Source organism: Anolis carolinensis, unplaced genomic scaffold, assembly GCF_035594765.1.
Source record: "Anolis carolinensis isolate JA03-04 unplaced genomic scaffold, rAnoCar3.1.pri scaffold_12, whole genome shotgun sequence".
Classification (NCBI taxonomy): domain Eukaryota; kingdom Metazoa; phylum Chordata; class Lepidosauria; order Squamata; family Dactyloidae; genus Anolis; species Anolis carolinensis.
This window is the reverse complement of record NW_026943823.1, coordinates 13,982,535-14,000,375: the sequence shown is the minus strand read 5'-3', so window position 1 is coordinate 14,000,375 and position 17,841 is coordinate 13,982,535. Positions and strand designations below refer to the sequence as shown.

General features: G+C 43.6%; 2 protein-coding genes across 3 annotated transcripts in view; one reads left to right on the top strand and one right to left on the bottom strand.

Moving 5' to 3' along the window:
• The window catches only part of trpc5 (transient receptor potential cation channel subfamily C member 5), a 136,968-nt gene extending 127,699 nt beyond the window's left edge, over positions 1 to 9,269 (top strand). For both annotated transcript variants that reach the window (XM_003226401.3, XM_062964125.1), the window contains exons 10-11: positions 138 to 227; positions 858 to 9,269. In XM_003226401.3, the coding sequence (XP_003226449.1) occupies positions 138 to 227; positions 858 to 1,589 (822 nt within the window). In that variant the 3' untranslated portion in view covers positions 1,590 to 9,269. The remainder of the gene's footprint in view (positions 1 to 137; positions 228 to 857) is intronic.
• The window catches only part of alg13 (ALG13 UDP-N-acetylglucosaminyltransferase subunit), a 52,678-nt gene continuing 43,773 nt past the window's right edge, over positions 8,937 to 17,841 (bottom strand). The window contains exons 25-28 of the mRNA XM_062964014.1: positions 17,298 to 17,417; positions 14,684 to 14,724; positions 12,593 to 12,776; positions 8,937 to 10,144 (exon numbers count right to left, since the gene is read on the bottom strand). Of these exons, the coding sequence (XP_062820084.1) occupies positions 9,870 to 10,144; positions 12,593 to 12,776; positions 14,684 to 14,724; positions 17,298 to 17,417 (620 nt within the window). The 3' untranslated portion in view covers positions 8,937 to 9,869. The remainder of the gene's footprint in view (positions 10,145 to 12,592; positions 12,777 to 14,683; positions 14,725 to 17,297; positions 17,418 to 17,841) is intronic.

Sequence of the window (17,841 nt, the reverse complement as noted above, 5' to 3'; positions counted from 1 at the left end):
CCACTTGGAACACAGTGTGATTTGCAAGAGTTAGTACAGATTTCCTTTTGTAAACATTAGAAATGTGGGAATGCCACAGACATCTTTGCCGAAACAGCCTCCCAAGGCAACTGACTTGCTTATGCTTATCATTCCAGGAAGTGATCAGAAACCTGGTGAAGCGATACGTTGCTGCCATGATAAGAAATTCCAAAAGCAATGAGGGATTGACAGAAGAAAACTTTAAGGTAAGGTAACTGTATGCCAACCTAGCATGCAAATGTGAGTAGATTGATAGATACCGCTCCGGTGGGAAGGTAACGGCGCTCCATGTAGTCATGCCGGCCGCATGACCCTGGAGGTGTCTACGGACAACGTCGGCCCTTCGGCTTAGAAATGGAGATGAGCATCAACCCCCAGAGTCGGTCACGACTGGTCTTAATGTCTTACCTTTACTTAACTGTGTGTAACATGAAGCACTGACAGTTTGGGATTCTATCTCACATCAGCCCAAGCTACTAGAAGCAATGTAAGTAACGTACGAGCTGTAATCCAAAATATCTTAAGGCTTAAAGATCCTCCATCCCCTTGCACTGCTCTCTGCTTCATTACTTGAAAATGGGATTGGTACCATTCCATCTAAGAATGTTCTTCATTTCCTTTGCTAAAAAAAATAATCACCAAGCCTCCTTTTACCAATGCTAAATAATGAAATATTTATTGGAATTCTTGAATTCTTGTGCACAGTCATCCAGAATAATTCATTTGCATAGCTTTGAATGCTCGGCCTCGAGAGAGAACAATCTTCCTCTGTTCTTTCCTTGCTGTAGATAAAACAGTGGCTTTTGACTCATGTTTAACTCCCTCTCCATCCTTAGGAACTGAAGCAGGATATCTCCAGTTTCCGCTATGAAGTCCTCGACCTTTTGGGGAACCGGAAACCGCCGCGGCGAAGTTATTCCACCAGCAGCACCGAGGTCTCCCAGAAGGACGAGGCCAACGAGGAGTGTGTTGGGGAGACCTCCAAATCCAAGAGCGTGTCTTTCGGCCTCACCAACAAGAAGAAAGACTTCAACGTCTCGGCTCTCATTAAGACGATGTCCGGGATTGACATGGTGAGCGAGAGACCCAAAAACAATGGGATTAATAAGCGCTCCTTTGTCCGGAACGGGAACAGAGTCCAAAGGCTTTCCAGCTCCAAGAAGGAATCCTTCAAGCGTTTGGGACTCCTGTTCTCCAAGATGAACGGTCACCTGGCGGAGCCAAACACGGAGCCCATGTACACCATTTCGGACGGGGTCATCCAGCCACATTACATGTGGCAAGACCTTAAATACTCCCAGATGGCCAAAGAGCGGGACGAGAACTGTTCCAAAAGTGAAATTAACCTCAATGAGGTGGACTATAGTAGGAACACCAGGCACCCAGGGCAGAGCCCATGCCCCGGGCCTTGCACCAGTTCCCTCCACTGTGCTTCCAGCATCTGCTCCTCCAACTCCAAACTCATAGACTCCTCCGAGGATGTTTTTGACTCATGGGGAGATGCCTGCGACATGTTTAGGAACCAATGGAAAGACGGACAAGAGGAGCAGGTCACGACTCGCCTATAAGCAGCCTGTTGCAGGACATGACTAATAGCAGAAACTATTTAATATCACGGATTCTCCATAGTTAGGAATCTTGCTCTCCTACTCTCCTTGGCCATCCCCACCATTTTATAGCCACATCTCTCGCCTCCCGAGCCCACTTTTTAAATTTGCTTTCTTAAAATTCACAGATGCTGGACTTCTCATGGGAATGGTCCAATCCTTTGGAGAATATATGGACCTATGGAATACAGTCTAAGGTTTTCATCTCTTCTTTTGTTCATTCTTTCTTCTGTAATCCCATTAGGATTTCTATCATTTACAGAACACCGAAGAACTTCCTTCTCCAGCCTTGTTGCTTCTTCTCCAGCTTTGCTTTCCACCATTTTATGTTCCATTTCCAGACCATTGACCCGCTCTCTGGGGTCTTCAGCAAAAGCTCAGTGACTTATCTGGAAGCTAAGAGCCAAGCTGAAGGTGTCCCTGGAAGGGAGAAGAGTTCAGACCGAAATGGGCTTTTCGCTTTTAAGCAATACAATTCCCCCATGATTCCAACTGTTAAGTCCTTAACTAAGGTTGCATATTGTTTTCTTCATGTAAATTATGGTCACAATGAGTTAAAATTGAGTTCTGGAACTTGCTGTTGCCATGCATTTGATCAATTTCTTAAAAAGAGAACTTGCGTCCAATTCCTCACTTCCAAACTCCAATAATGGCATTTCCCAATATGCATCTGCAGTTGTTGCAGGATTTGATATACAATTAAATAGGAAACTTCAGTCTAAATTATCTTGAATATGTTCAAAATGTAGGCACATACCTGTATTTTACACATCTAGATCTCAAAAACCCCTAAATGAGTGTTGGGAATTTGAATGGTAGTCTTGCAATTCAAGGTCTTTCTTTGGTTTTCTATTAACTATATCTTTCTCTCTAAAGCAATGGTTCCCAATCTTATTTTGACCAGGGACCACTCTCCAACATTAGTACCAAAAGAGTTATGAATAAGTTTTTGGTCAACTTTAGATTTGGTTAAGTTATTTGGGGTGCTGATTCAGAAAACCTCATTGGATAGACCACATCAGATCTAACTTCTGATACAGAACATATGCCATCCAGTAATCGCCATCTGCTCACCCACAGAAAACCATAATTAATAATCTAGAGCTGATGTGGTCTATCCAATGCAATTTTCTGAATCAGCACCCCAAATAACCCCAAGAACAGGCCTAACAACAAAGACACCAAGGCGCCCCCGCTTCCAGGCGCAACATGGAATGGCTCCGCTCAGGGGGAGGGAGGAGGAGGAGAAGCAGCAGTCAGGAGGCTTGTTGTTGTGCCTTTTGTGGGTAGTCAGCCTCTCCCCTCATGACATCCCCGTTGCCTCTGCACTATAAGAGGGTTTTGGGAGACCAGTCGCTCTTGTTGGTGTAGTAATGGTGAGGCCGCAGAACATATTTAGTTCTTGGGTACCACTGGTGGTCCATAGACCACAGGTTGGGAACCATTGCTCGAAAGGTTTCAGAGCCCAAAATGTGTACTATTTGAAACCTGGAGAAGAATTGCTTGCAAAAACAAGGTTAGCCGTCTTAGCAATACAAGCTGATTTACTTACTTGAGACTAAACATGAAGTTTCATTGCACTGGGAAGCTGTAGCATTAGTTGCATTGGTCTCAATCCAGAAAGCTGTGGATATATTTAGAAATTGTTCAAATAATAAGACCTTGGTGGAAAATGACTTGAAGGAGAGATTTTAAAAGTCACAATCCAAAAAAGTAACTTTCCAAAGCACTGGTCCTAAGCAGGAACAGGGCAATTCTCTTCTCAGGAACCATATTGTTTCCAGGATAGAATTATATATATTATATATTATAATCACACAACCCAGTTATTGAGGACAAAGAACATGTGTCTGAGAGTTAACTATAAACTGGATTTAGGGAACCTCTCCGCTTTGAAGATGTTGCCCTCTAGTTCCCAGAAGCCCAGTCAACTTGACCAATAGTGAGGAAGAATAAAAAATGTCTATAGAGGGGATGGGACAGATATCCAAAAATATTGGCAACTTGGGTGACCATAAAGTAAAGATATCAAAGATTTGCTATGGCCTGAAGCATCATTTGGACAAGGAAGTGTTTATGGTCAAGTGGAAATCCAAACCATGGTTTCTTGGGGTCCTGGTCCAACCACTGTATGGCTCTGGCTGTCTCCATCTCAACAAAACCACCAAAATTAGAGGTGAATTTTGAAGTGGAGTGGTGAAGCCTCCATAACTGTAGAAACTTTCGAGCTTAATCAAATGGGTAGAAGTTGGTGGAATGGGCAACAGTGTGTAGATCGGACATCAGCTGGTAGGCTGTTAGGAATTGTGGGAGTTGAAGTCCAAAACACCTGGAGGGATGAAATTTGCCATGTCTGGTGTAGATCAGCAATGTCAAACCCATTTCCATTGAGAGCCACATCAGCCTTATGGTTGCCTTCAAAGAAACAATGAGTCCATGGATGGAGAATCCATGGATACAGAGAGCCCACTGGTATCTTTTTTTAATGTAGTGGTAAATTCCCATTAGTTTTTACCCAGTTTGGGTCCTTAGATGTTACTGAACCCATCACTCCCAACACTCTTGATTATACACCATGCAGACTTGGGATAATGGGAATCACAACCCAACAACACTTGTGGCTCTGAGTTTGGGGGACGGTTAAAGCCAGGTGTCATGTAATAAGCCCTGTATCTAAATCCAAACCCCAGCCTTCCAGATGTTCCTGTATCCCAACTCCCATTAGTTCTAGTCATGAGGATATAGCTGTTGTAGCCCAGCATATGGAGGAGGGCCACATAAAAGGACATGGTGGGCTGGATATGACCCGTGGGCCTTGAGTTTGACACATCTGGTGCAGAGCTAGGACACATATACAGACATAAAGATATTCAGGACAAGGATTACATACATCTCAGCCCTTCAGCAATGCTCAAGATCATCGTTTCCCTGTTGTTAACAGCAGTGGGGAAGCAATGGCCTCTTTCCAACCAAGCTGCAGGGCTCTGAAGACTTTGTATAACCCATGTGTAATGTAAGCAGCCTCCTGCCACATGGGTCTAGTACTTACGAAGCACACTTTCCCCTTTTCCAAAGCAGGGCAAAGCTCCTGGGGATGCCTTCCTTTGGACGAGAGCACATGGGAGCCTTTGTTAATCTTTGCTTTATTTGCAAGCATACAAGCAAAACAGTCTCCTGTAAGCAGAGAGCTCAGCTGCTAATCTGCCATCGGGTCCCTGGAGAACAAATCGCTCAGCCCTGCAAAGCTGCTCTCGACTCCAGCTGCAAACGCAAAGCTCAGCTTGGGTGCTCTCCAACTCCTAGGTGTTGACTTTTGCCATCTTTCCGTATCTGAATGATGTTCCAGATTGCCGAGTCCTGCAAGGAGAATATCCATTGTATAAAAATGCATGCTATCAGCCCCTGACCGCCGCAGCTTCCAGACATGGCAATGCCCATAACATAATGTGCCATTGCATTTTGCATTAGTAAACATTACTGAGGGAGTGGAGGAGGCAGATTGGTGGGTGGGCAGGTGTTGCGTTCAGTGGAAAGCTGTGCGCTAGCCATATTGCGGCGATCTAAAAAAACATTTCTATAGCAACAGAAAGATTGACAGCCGGGGTTTTTGTATATCCACTGTGAGATGCTGTCCCAGAATTTCGCATTAATTGGACAAGTCCATCAAATCCAAATCCTCTCCAAGCAGCTCTGGAGGCTGCAGTACTTAATCCTGGGAGTAATAAGATTAACACCTCCAAAATGGTGTTGTGCTACAGATTTAATCATTATCTAGATTAATGATTAAATTGGATAACAGTTTGAAACATTCCCTTTGAATACCTGTAAACATCGGAACTTCGGAAAACAACAACTGCACTTTTATTGAGCTCTTACTTGTTGTGTTACTTTCCGGACTGTATGGCTATGTTCCAGAAGCATTCTCTCCTGGTGTTTTGCCCACATCTATGGCAGGCACGCTCAGAGGTTGTGAGGTCTGTTAGAAACTGGGCAAGTGATATTTATTTATATTTCTGTGGAATGTCCAGGGTGGGAGAAAGAACTCTTTGTCTGCCTGAGGCAAATGTGAATGTTGCAGTTGGCCACCTTGATTAGTATCGATTAGCCTTGCAGCTTCAAAGCCTGGCTGCTTCCTGCCTGGGGGAATCCTTTGTTGGCAGGTGTTAGCATGCTGATTGTTCCATTTTTTGAGCATTGTTCTTTATTTACTGTCCTAGTTGTGGGAATCGATGGGTCCATCTACACCAGTGGTTCTCAACCTGTGGGTTCCCATATGTTTTTGGTCTACAACCCCCAGAAATCCCAGCCAGTTTGCCAGCTGTTAGGATTTCTGGGAGATGAAGGCCAAAACATCTGGGGACCCTCAGGTTGAAAACCACTGATCCACATGATTAATGAAATTTGGCATCACTTTAATTGCTACGGCTCTGTGTGCTGGAATCCTGGGAATTGTAGTTTGGTGCAAATAGAATGTCTATGGGATATGAAGTAACTCATATCCTCATAACCTTGAGTAACTCATCCCTTCTCCAGTTCTTGAAGGAAGCTAGATGAAAATGGGCTCCTTAAAGCAATTGCAAGAAAGAGGAAAAGAAACTCAAATGAGGTCGAAGCACTAAATCGGTGATATACTTTATAGCACAATGCTGCTTATCTGGAGCTATCTCATTCCTCCTCCATCTTCAAGCCAGAACATTGTGTCCTTACTCAGGGGAAAAGAGTAAATCCAGTTCCCAAAGATATTCTGAATGAGTAAGATTGCAGAGTAAATGCATAGTGTTTGATCTTTAGGGTCACTTCATGCTGGACTGGCCCCAAATTGACAGGTGAGCAATGCATTACATGGGCAGGTGAAACTCATCGCAGTTATGGCTCATGGCGAGGGCGTATGCGGCTAGAATTGTTTCCAGAACATTTGAATTATTCATCTCAATGCCTCCCAAGGTGGAAACATCAGTTGCTAGTCAGTGGTCAATTCAGCATTTTGACCTTTCGGCCCTAAATATCTCTCAGGGTGCATCTACACTGTAGAATTAATGCAGTTTAACTCCCATGACTCAATGCTATGGAATCATAGGATTTGTAGCTTGGCGGAGAAGGCAAAAGATGAAGTGAAACTGCAATTTCCAGGATTCCGTAACCTTTCCGTAACCGAAATTAGGCAATTAAAATGGTGTCAAAACTGCATTAATTCTAGAGTGAAGATGCACTCTAAGTCCAAACCTCCTCATCCACTACATTCTCTGCCTCTTTAAAAACATAATTATTTTCTTGTGACAACCCACTGCCACACTATATTTAAACAAAGCCATTAGCAGGCTTGCTGTAGCGTGCAATGAAAAACTTTGGATTCATTTTTCTCCGATGTTCTCGGGAATTAAAATATGTGTAACAACAAGCATCATGCTCAACTTTAAATAGACCGTGCAGTCTGCTGGAATGAGAATATACACACACACACACTTGCTGACTTGCTATCATATCGCGGTGCAATGAGTTTGCAATAATAAAAGAAAAACACTATTAAGTGCACAAATTGGGACTTGGATGTATGGCAAGAGGACCAAATACCCTGAAGCTACCTGATCCTGTCTGATTTTGGAAGCTAAGCAGGGTCAGACTTGGTTAGGACTTAGATGGGAATCCACCAATTTCAACAATGTCTTTCATAAACCAGCAAACTATAATGGTTTGAGTGTTGGTTTGAATCTTGGCCATGGAAGCCCACTTGGGCAACTTACTCATTCAGCCGAGGAAAAAAGGCCAAACCTATGAATTAATCCTGGCAAACCAAGATGGAGTCCCCATAAATTGGCATCAATGTGTCTACGCACTCAACAGCCATCCAAAATCACAGCTAGAGATTTACTGAAATGAACGGCCAACTTAAATCCCATTGATTTCAACTCATATACTCCATCACTGAGTTGAGATCCGAACTAACGGTTCAATCTCAGAGCCAAGTGGACCCAAATGAGACACATACATTCTTTGTCTGGATTTCAAAATTACTCTGCTGTTGTTTAACTTTAGCTTCCTTTGATTTATTTCTAATGAATGCCTTCTGGCAGGTGAGACCCAAGCTGTCTCAGTCGCAGCGACAGGTGGCTGCTACCTCCAGGTAAGAAATCGCATCTGTGGAGATATGGACAATGCTTGCGACATTATGTAAAAGACTTCTAAAAATAATCCAATGGAGTACTGAACTGAACCCAAATTGTGACGAATCGAGCAATGCAAAACCTGGGACGTTTTGTGGAAGGGTGTTACATAGAAAGCAAATCGACCAAGAAATAGTCCAGTTAATGACAGAAGGCCTTGGGTGCATCTACCCCAGGCACGGGCAAACTTTGGCCCTCCAGTTGGCTTAAGCAACTGAGGGGGGAAAGGAAAGGGCCCGAGGCTGTTAGGAATTGTGGAAGCTGAAGTCCAAAACAACTGGAGGGCCAAAGTTTGCCCATACCTGATCTACACTGCAAAAGTAATGCAGATCAACACAACTTTCACTGCAACGGCTCAGTGCTATAGAATCACAGAAAATGAAGTTTAAAACAGTACATGTGACACTTAATGAGACATGCCGCATTATCACAGGATGTCTACAGCCAACACAGCTGGAGAAATTATACTGTTTAGCCATTATTGCATCACCTAACATCCGTTGGGAAGTAGCAGCCAGTAATGAAAGGACCAAGGCATGTACATCTCCAGCCCATCCTCTGTTCGGATATCAGTTAGCATACCAATGCCTTAAATCGAGAAATAGCTTTCTAAGATCTACAGAGATGCACATGGGAACACCTCAGCAAGCGAGAGTCCAAAAGTGGCAGGTTAAAACCCAGAACCTCAATCCATGGCTGATACCGGATGAGAAACTCCCTCCTGGGCACACAGAAGAGTGGGTGATATGGAAGGCACCAGAAGATGTAGAGCTAACCTTAAGGGGCTACAAAGTGGAATCCACAACATGCGAGTAGTGGAGAAGAGCAAACCACAGACCACCTACTATAATGCAGCCTGAGCCCTGCCACATTCACAATGGAAAACCTCACAGCAACACCAGAGGCACTCCAAGTGGCCAGCTTCTGGTCAAAGGACATTTAGTATAATGCCAAGCTCTTAACTTTGTTTGTGGCTACACACACACACACACACACACACACACACACACACACACACACACTATAACTGAAGTCTCAGTTTGCTTCTGACACGATGTGGGAAGAAAACATCTGCTTTTGAGAAGAAACTTAATAAAGAACTGCAGCTTGGGTTTCCTTGCTCAGACACACAAAAAACGAGGCCGTGTTCAGAATCTGCTTTTATTGAGTGATGGTGGTGCCAAATTAAACCCCACTCTTCATCCACTTGTGCAGTGATTATTCTTTTAGAAACCTTATTACAGACTGTGACAGCAGCAGCAGCACCAATCCAAGACAACGATTCCCCACCTTCAAAAGCAGTGCCCCGCGGAGACCACGTTAAAATTGAAGAATGATTGGTAGGCAGTTAACTGAGAGCGATACACCAGAATGGTTATATCTCACTTGCGGAGAGGTCGAATCAAGAACCATCACTGGCCTGGGAACTCTTTACGTGTTTAGCTTTCACATCTTTGCCTTCAATGTGCTGGGGTTTTTTTTAAACATGGAAAGCATATGGAGATCTCAGAATTATATTCAAGCCAGGAGGAGATGAGAAGGTATCACTCTGATTATTTGGAACAGCGGTATCACTTTGCCAATACCCACTATATTGCAGTAATAAAATATGAAGAAAACGGCACTGGTTCAGAACTCTCTAACTTGATGCCTCCCGGAGGTCTTGCGCAAATGCCCCCATAATCCCCAAGTCACATGGCCAGTGACCAATGGTCATGCAACTGGGGATGATGGGAGATGTCGCCCAACTCTTCTGGAAGGTCCCAAGCTGAGGACAGGCTGCATTACTCCATCTGTTCCTACTCACTGTCTTTCCTTGCTGCAGCAATGCTTGATGTATAAGGTTATAGTGTCCTACAAATATCTTCATAAAATACAAAATACTGAGCCCCACCCCCACCATAAGTACAAAACCAACATTACAGATAAAACATGAAAAATTAAAAAAAGAGATAAAGAGAACATTCTTCCTATGGACGATGCCCTCGGAACAAAACAGGAAGGCAGAGAAATAAAACCAACGCAAGGAACGCAACACAAAGAAACAGGAATGGTTTGGTGACAGAGTCCTTTTCCAGGTTTACATACTCTGAGCGACAAAATGTGGTGCTGGGTTCGAGGAGGCCACGTAGCCCATCTGTGGGAAGTGGGCAGGGTTCACGGCGCTATGGACGCGGGCCGAAGTGCCGTAGGATGGGCTTCCCGGGAACCAAGGGCCAGCGTAGTGGTAGGCAGGCACCAAGGGGACACAGGCATCGTATCCAGAGAGAGGCGGCTGGGCGTAAGGATCAGGGACAACGGGGTAGTAAACGGCTCCGTGGGGTGGCAGGGGAGGCTCTGCGATGGGTAAAGCTCCTGCAAGAAAAGAGGGGTCGAGAGAGAATGAAATCCCATAAATATTATTATCCTTAGGTTGAGTTCTATGATCTTTCATTTTCCTGGAGAAGGAAAAAAGCTACTGTATACACCAGGCATGGGCAAACCTTGGCCCTCCAGGTGTTTTGGACTGCAACTCCCACAATTCCTAATAGCCTGTAAGTCCAGATAGACCAAGATGCAGGAGAGGATCCCATAAGACTCAGTATGGTTGGGCTTGGGACCCCACTTCCCTTCTTTTCCAATCTCAAACTTTCAGCCATTCCTTTTGAACACAGAAGGGACAATGCTCCATTGTTATGGTCAGCACCTCCATGCTACTCCTTCTCACTCTCCATCATGCAGGCACAGCTGCAAGAGGTCATGAGTTCGAAGCCAGCCGGGGTCAGAGTGAGCTCCCGACCATTAAATAATCTAGCTTGCTGTTGACCTATGCAGCCTGAAAGACAGTTGCATGTGTTGAGTATGAAATTTAGGTACCGCTTTATGCAGGGAGGCTAATTTAACTAATTTACAACACCATAAAACCTTCCAAGCAGCGTGCGGAAGAATGAGGAAGTACTTCATCAAGGACTCAGTGTCACAAGTGGATGGTGAAGCGGCAGCTCCCCCTGTGGCCGGAATTGAGCACACCCTCATGAAGCTGGAAGCTGGAATGTTAAATTGCTTCTGTGTCTGTCTATATATGTTGTATATCTAATGGCATTGAATGTTTGCCATGTATATGTGCATTGTGATCCGCCCTGAGACTCCTTTGGGGCAAGAAGGGCAGAATATAAATACTGTAAATAAATAAATAAAATAAAATAAAAGCCATGTTAGGAAGGAATGGCTATAGCTGAAAGGTTGAGGTTGAATCGTAACAGAAAACAGGGACCTTGGCCTGGATTCATTGACATTTATATTGGGCTTGAAGTTTAAGAACCGGATCCCATATCCAACCTGTAAATCCTAGCTGCCTTGAGCATGGAGTTCAGCCTTCTAAAAGTTCCTGGATTGCAACATTCATCCCCAACAGCTACGATAACTGATGGAGTTGCGGGATCCCTGACCTCTGTTTTAGTTAATTAATCATCTCCGTCTTGAACGAATCAATTACATTTGCCTGGTGACAGCGCTTTGACGGGGTGCCCTTTCGGAGACGCAGGCAGGACAGAGTTGGATACTGACTCCGACGATTGTTGTTTCTTTGGTAGCCCAGTCAAAGGAAAGCACACCGAGAGAATCGCAAGAAGCCAAGCCCTCAACTCACAGCTCCTCTCATTAAAACGTGTCCCAATTAAAGCATGGCCCGTTATGCACAATGCATGGCAATTAGCACGGCTGATCAGCTTGAATAATCTGCGCGGCAGCATCCCTCCCAAAACTTATACATAATGACTAACAGTAAGTGCTAAGAAAAGCCTGGGCCTTATTACACACATAAATCATGCTAAGCCATGAAATTAGATTATCATGAATGCTAAGAGCTGCTTGCGAGGCTAATGCCTTACCCGAGTCAAATGAATAAAGGCGCCTATCCACTTGTACTTGCAAAAACGGTCCACAACATACATTTTCAGGTCAATTACATGTGACTCCCAACAGCATGAATGTTTTCCCTAAGGTGTCGAGAATCAAAGCAGCCACAGCAAGCTGCAAATTGAAGTTCAGAGTCTGGGCATTTATCTTGCTTTTTTCCTGGCCGCTTATCTTTATCAAGAAAGGGAAACGGTACTTTTCAAGCAGACAAAAAGATGTGAGCATTACACAATTTCTTGGATATCTGGTACTTAGAACCAGGACTCATCTACACTGCAGAATTAATGCAGTTTGACATCACTTGAACTGGCATATGGAATCCTGGGAGCTGAAGTCTGGAAAGGCACCAGCATTATTTGGCAAAGAAGGCTAAAGACTGGGTTGCTGTGAGTTTTCCGGGCTATTTGTCAATGTTCCAGAAGCATTCTCTCCTGACATTTTGCCCACATCTATGGCTGACATCTTCAGAGGTTGTGAGGTCTGTTGGAAACTAGGCAAGTGGGGTTCATATATCTGTGAAATAATGTCCAGAACTGTCTGTTGGAAGCAAGTGTGAATATTGCAATTGGCCACCTTGATTAGCATTGAATAGCCTTGCAGCTTCAAAGCCTGGCTGTTTTCTGCCTGGGCTAAAGACCCTGTAGAACTACAATAGCATTGGGACCATGATGGGCATTGCAAGCAAGCATCTGGAAGTCATAGGTTCTAAACTCTGCTATAGAGGAACTATTCTTCTCCCAGTTTTATGCATTTACCCTATTGAGAACTTGGTATGTCTCTCAACTTCCCTCTGAATAAACCTTGGCAAGAAGATCCCATGATAGGTTCATCTTAGGGTTACCATGCATTGGGAACAACTTGTAGATACTCAACAATGAATGTCAATAAAATCTCCAAAATATTCACCATTTGCCGACGCATCCATATGGGCCTGCCGCATGTCATTCCTTCCTACTTCAGCGTATGGTGGAGGCATGGATGTGTCTACCACTGGGACCGGTTCCGGATATGGCTGGTAGGCTTCCATGTGAGGAGATGGAGGCACCTGCTGCACGTACATCATGGGGTTCCAGCAGCTTTGATGGTAATACTTAGGAAACACATACCAAGAGAAAAAAGGATTTAGATGGGCAAACCAGAGCAACATGGGACCTCCTCTAATGGAACTGCTACCAAATGCAGGACAGAAAGTAATATTCCCCATTAAATGCACTGGATTGGCTCCATACTGTAGCGTAAAGTCAAGATTTTGCTGCAGGGGTATCTCACAAAATCTGAACTAATCCTGATGACCAACTTGCTCAATGGATTTGAATGGGGCTAACATACAAAGAATGGCACAGTGGGTTAAAACACCAAGCTGCAGAATTTGCAGACCAAAGGTTGGCGGTTCGAATTCACTGGGCGGGTTGAGCTCCCATGGTTGGCCCCAGCTCCTGCCAACCTAGCAGTTCGAAAACATGCAAATGTGAGTAAATCAATAGGTAACACTTTGGCGGGAAGGTAATGGCACTCCATGCAGTCAGGCCAGCCACATGACCTTGGAGGTGTCTACGGACAATGCCGGCTTTTCAGCATTGAAATGGAGATGAGCACCAACCCCCAGAGTTGTCCTTGACTAGACTTAATGTCAAGGGGAAACCTTTATCTTTACCTAACATATGAAAAAGTCATTCTAGGTACAGTAGAGTCTCACTTATCCAAGCTTCACTTATCCAAGCCTCTGGATAATCCAAGCCATTTTTGTAGTCAATACTTTCAATATATTGTGATATTTTGGTGCTAAATTCGTAAATACAGTAATTACAACATAGCATTACTGCGTATTGAAATGCTTTTTCTGTCAAATTTGTTGTATAACATGATGTTTTGATGCTTCATTTGTAAAATCATAACCTAATTTGATGTTTAATAGGCTTTTCCTTAATCCCTCCTTATTATCCAAGATATTCGCTTATCCAAGCTTCTGCTGGCCCGTTTAGCTTGGATAAGTGAGACTCTACTGTATCACTAAATATATAATCGCTCCACATTTCTTGGCACAGGACTCCCGCAAATCTAATTAAAAAAAAAACACAGATATATAAACGGCTGAGGGAATATCTCTTTAGGAATTTCTAGGTCTTCCAGCATGACTTTATGGTCAACCTTTGCTGGACACTGACAACCATAGTGTTGCACTGGAGGACTGAGAGAACATTTTAAATCAAATCCATGAATAACCAAATCTGCAAAACCACAAATATGGAGGAATGATCGTACTAAGTTTGGCTTGGGAAAGTCAACACCCAATCATTTTCCTATAGGTTTAGGAGGATCATTTAATTGTGTAGTGTGGCTTTTTTCCCTTCTGCGAGAACTAACTAGGGGGTTATTTAGTTTCGACAAGTAATTCATAAAAATACACTTCAGCTAAGCAGACATTACATTTTCTCTGGGAGAGTAAAGTATGCAATGTACAGAACCCATATCAATGAAACCTAGTTCTCAGCTGAACATCAACCAAGTTTAAGAGATTTGATGCAGGATGGAAGCTCCATAGTCTGATTTAACTGATACAATGCCTGCTGGAATGTGTAAAATCCACAAATAAAATAAGATAAAGGTCCATTAAGCCTAGTTGTGTCCGACTCTGGGGGTTGGTGCTCATCTCAATTTCTTAGTCAAAGAGCCGGTGTTGTCCGTAGACACCTCCAAGGTCACGTGGCTGGAATGACTACATGGAGCGCTATCTTCCTGCCAGTGCAGTACCTATTGAACTACTCACATTTACATGTTTTCAAAATGCTAGGTTGGCAGAAGCTGGGGCTAACAGTGGGTGCTCACTTCGCTCCCCAGATTAGAACCGCCGACCTTTTGGTCAGCAAGTTCAGCAGGTCAGCGGTTTAACTCACTGCACCACCGGGGGCTTCAAAAATATAATAAATCCACCTCTAAATGTATATTCCTCCTCCATCCAAAGGTATTTTACCAAAGCAGATCTTTCATGAACATTACCTGCAAGCCCAAGTTGAAGTAATACTGCACAATCTTTGGGTCTGAAAAGGAAAAACAAGAGCATGACTTGTTTTTTCTTGCCAGCTACAAATGAATAATAAAATGCTAATAATATATATTAAGGATGAAAAGGGAATGTTAATTGCGTCTTTAGGAGTTATCACTTGAATGCACAAAAGCTGAGCAGATTCACAAGGAAGGCTTCTATAAACAACTTGCTTGCCTTCGAAACATTCCAGATTATTTATCTGTGTATCTGCTATAATTATGAACATAGTAGCTGATTTTAAAAGGTGTGACCCAATTTAAAGCCCATCCTTTAAAAAGGAAACCATGCTCATAAATCTGCAGTCTAAATGGTTGCAGCTTCAAGAAAATATCCCCAAATTCAGCAGAAGTAAAAGTTACTTTTGTATTAAACATGTCCAAACGCTGCCGCAAAATCCCCTCCTCCTGCTGCTTGTTTTTCCAAGAGAAATAAAACTGATGGATAAATTGGCATATCAGAGGGCCAGCGACAACTGATTTTTGAAGGGTCCTAGAAAATCATGCCTCCCTTGTATTGCGTTCTCTTGCAGAAATATCCCATAATCAGAAGGAAAAAACTGCTGGTAATTTAAGCCTCAGAGTACAGATGCTTTTCGGGAACAATGGAAGAAATGTATTCTTTATTGTGGCACTTTCCATTTCTGAAAATAAGGTTACCGTTTGGGTTTGCAATGCAGGAGGTCTGGAGACAAAGGGTTTTTTTATTTTTATTTGCAAATATACAAGCAGAGGATATTAGCACCAAATAAGGGACAATTTCATTCCTCTGCTTCCTGGAAAGAGCCATTGCAAGCCATAGTCATTTCTTCTCCAGCCAAACCGCAGCCTCAAGCGTCAGCCCTCCCCAACGCAGAGCCTCAGATCTGGTTTTGCAGAAAAGGGCACCATTCCCCAGCTGCTCTTTTTCTTCTATTTCTTCGTCTATTTCTTAGTGCGTTTGTGGAAAAGGACACCATTAATAATGATAGGGACGTACTTCTTGAATCTCTTTCCAGCCCACAGCTATATTCAGACTTCGTTCCTTAAGGTCCTGTTTCCACATTAGTAGGTTGCTTAACCAAAAAAAAAACTTTTACAGAAGCTTGCATTTAATCTAAAGATGTTAAAACATATTTTGTTTTCCCTCCTCTTTCTGCTCATTCTCATTCACTAGGGTTAAGGGCGCAGGACCTCCATGAAAGTAGAGAAGCTGCCAATCAAAACACATTGATTTTTAAACTAAGAAAATACCTCTCTAGGAATCTCTAGGTCCTTTGGTGCAACCCTGATCAACTTCCATTGGATCTTGGCCACAGAATTGCACTGGAGGACCTACAGAACCCTAGAGAAGTACCCTCTCTAAAATCACTAGGTCCTTCCGTGCAGTCTATGATCAACTTCTTCCAAGTTCTGACCACAGAATTGCAATGGAGGACCTACAGATACCTATGGAAGTGTTCTCTATAGAAATATCTAGGTCCTCTGCTGCAACCTTCTGCTGAACCAGATGTTGACCATAGAACACAGTAAAGGACCTTACAGAACCCTAGAGCAGTGGTTCTCAACCTGAGATCCCCAGATGTTTTTGGCCTTCAACTCTCAAAAATTCTAACAGCTGGTAAGCTGGGTGGGATTTCTGGGAGCTATAAGGCCCAAAACATCTGGAGACCCCAGGTTGAGAACCACTGCCCTAGAGGTATGTCAATGGTTGACCACAGAATTACAAGGGGGACCTATAGATCCCCAGATAAGTGTTCTCTAGAGCAGTGTTTCTCAAACTATACTCCTCAAGGTGTTTTGGACTTCAGCTCCCAGAAATCCCAACCAGTTAACCAGCTGTTAGGAATTGTGAGAGCTGAAGTTCAAAACATCTGGAGAAGCACCGTTTGAGAAACTCTGCTCTATAGCAATCTCTAGGTCCTTCAGTACAAACCCTATGGACACCTTCTGTTGGACCTTGACCACAAAATTGCACTTCAGGACCTACAGATTTCTAAAGAAGTCTTCTCCCTAGGAATCTCTAGGCCACACAGCCTATGTCAGTGGTTCTCAACCTGTGGGTCTACAGATGTTTTGGCCTTCAACTCCTATAAATCCTAACTTGCTGGGATTTCTGGCAGTTGTAGGCCAAAACACCTGGGGACCCACAGGCTGGGAACCACTGCTCTACATCTTCCATTGCAACCCTATGGTCAACCTCTGTCAGGCGTTGACTGAGGAATTGAAATGGAGGACCTGCAGATTCCTAGTGAAGTGTTCTCTTAGGAATCTCTAGATCCTCCACTGCAACTCTATGGTCAACATCTGTTGGAAGTTTAGTATGGAGTTCTGCCGGAGGAAGTAGAGATTCTGAGGAAGACATATTAATCAAACCCACAAATGATCAAATCCAGGAAAGTGAGGTCTACATGACTCTACTGAGTCAAGTAAAACCAGGTAATGCAAGACCTGAAGAAGGCTGAGCTCCAAGTTGAACATTAATTTAAATGAGTCAAGTTATTTTGTATCAGAATTCCAGACTTACTATACCACGCCTTTCTAGAAACATTGTTATTCACATAATGTTATTCCTCAATGGGTTTCTTACCCCTGGGAAGGTCACTGCCATTTGGGTCACAGGAATATGGTGGGGTCACGCTCCCGTTTTCCCCCACATCGCTGTTTGGCACCGGAGACTGGTAGGGATAAGGCGCCGAAGGAATCACCACTGGTTTAACAAAGGAAAAATCCGATTATAACATACTGAAGTCCATAAAACAGATCCTACAATTCGGCAATGGGTGTGAGAGCCAAACAAACCTGAACTTTGACCAGGCATGGGCAAACTTCGGCCCTCCAGGTGTTTTGGACTTCAACTCCCACAATTCCTAACAGCCAGTAGGTTGTTAGGAATTGTGGGAGTTGAAGTCCAAAGCACCTGGAGGATCAAAGTTTGCCTATACCTAATCTACACTGTAGAATGAATGCAGCTTGATTCCACGTTTACTGTTCTTGCTCAATACACTGCAATCCTTGTAGAGAGGGCTAAAGACCTTATAAATCTACAGCTCCCATGACTCCATAGCACTGAACCATTGTAACTACAGTGGTGTCGAACTGCATGAATTGTACAATGTAAATAAACCCTTAAA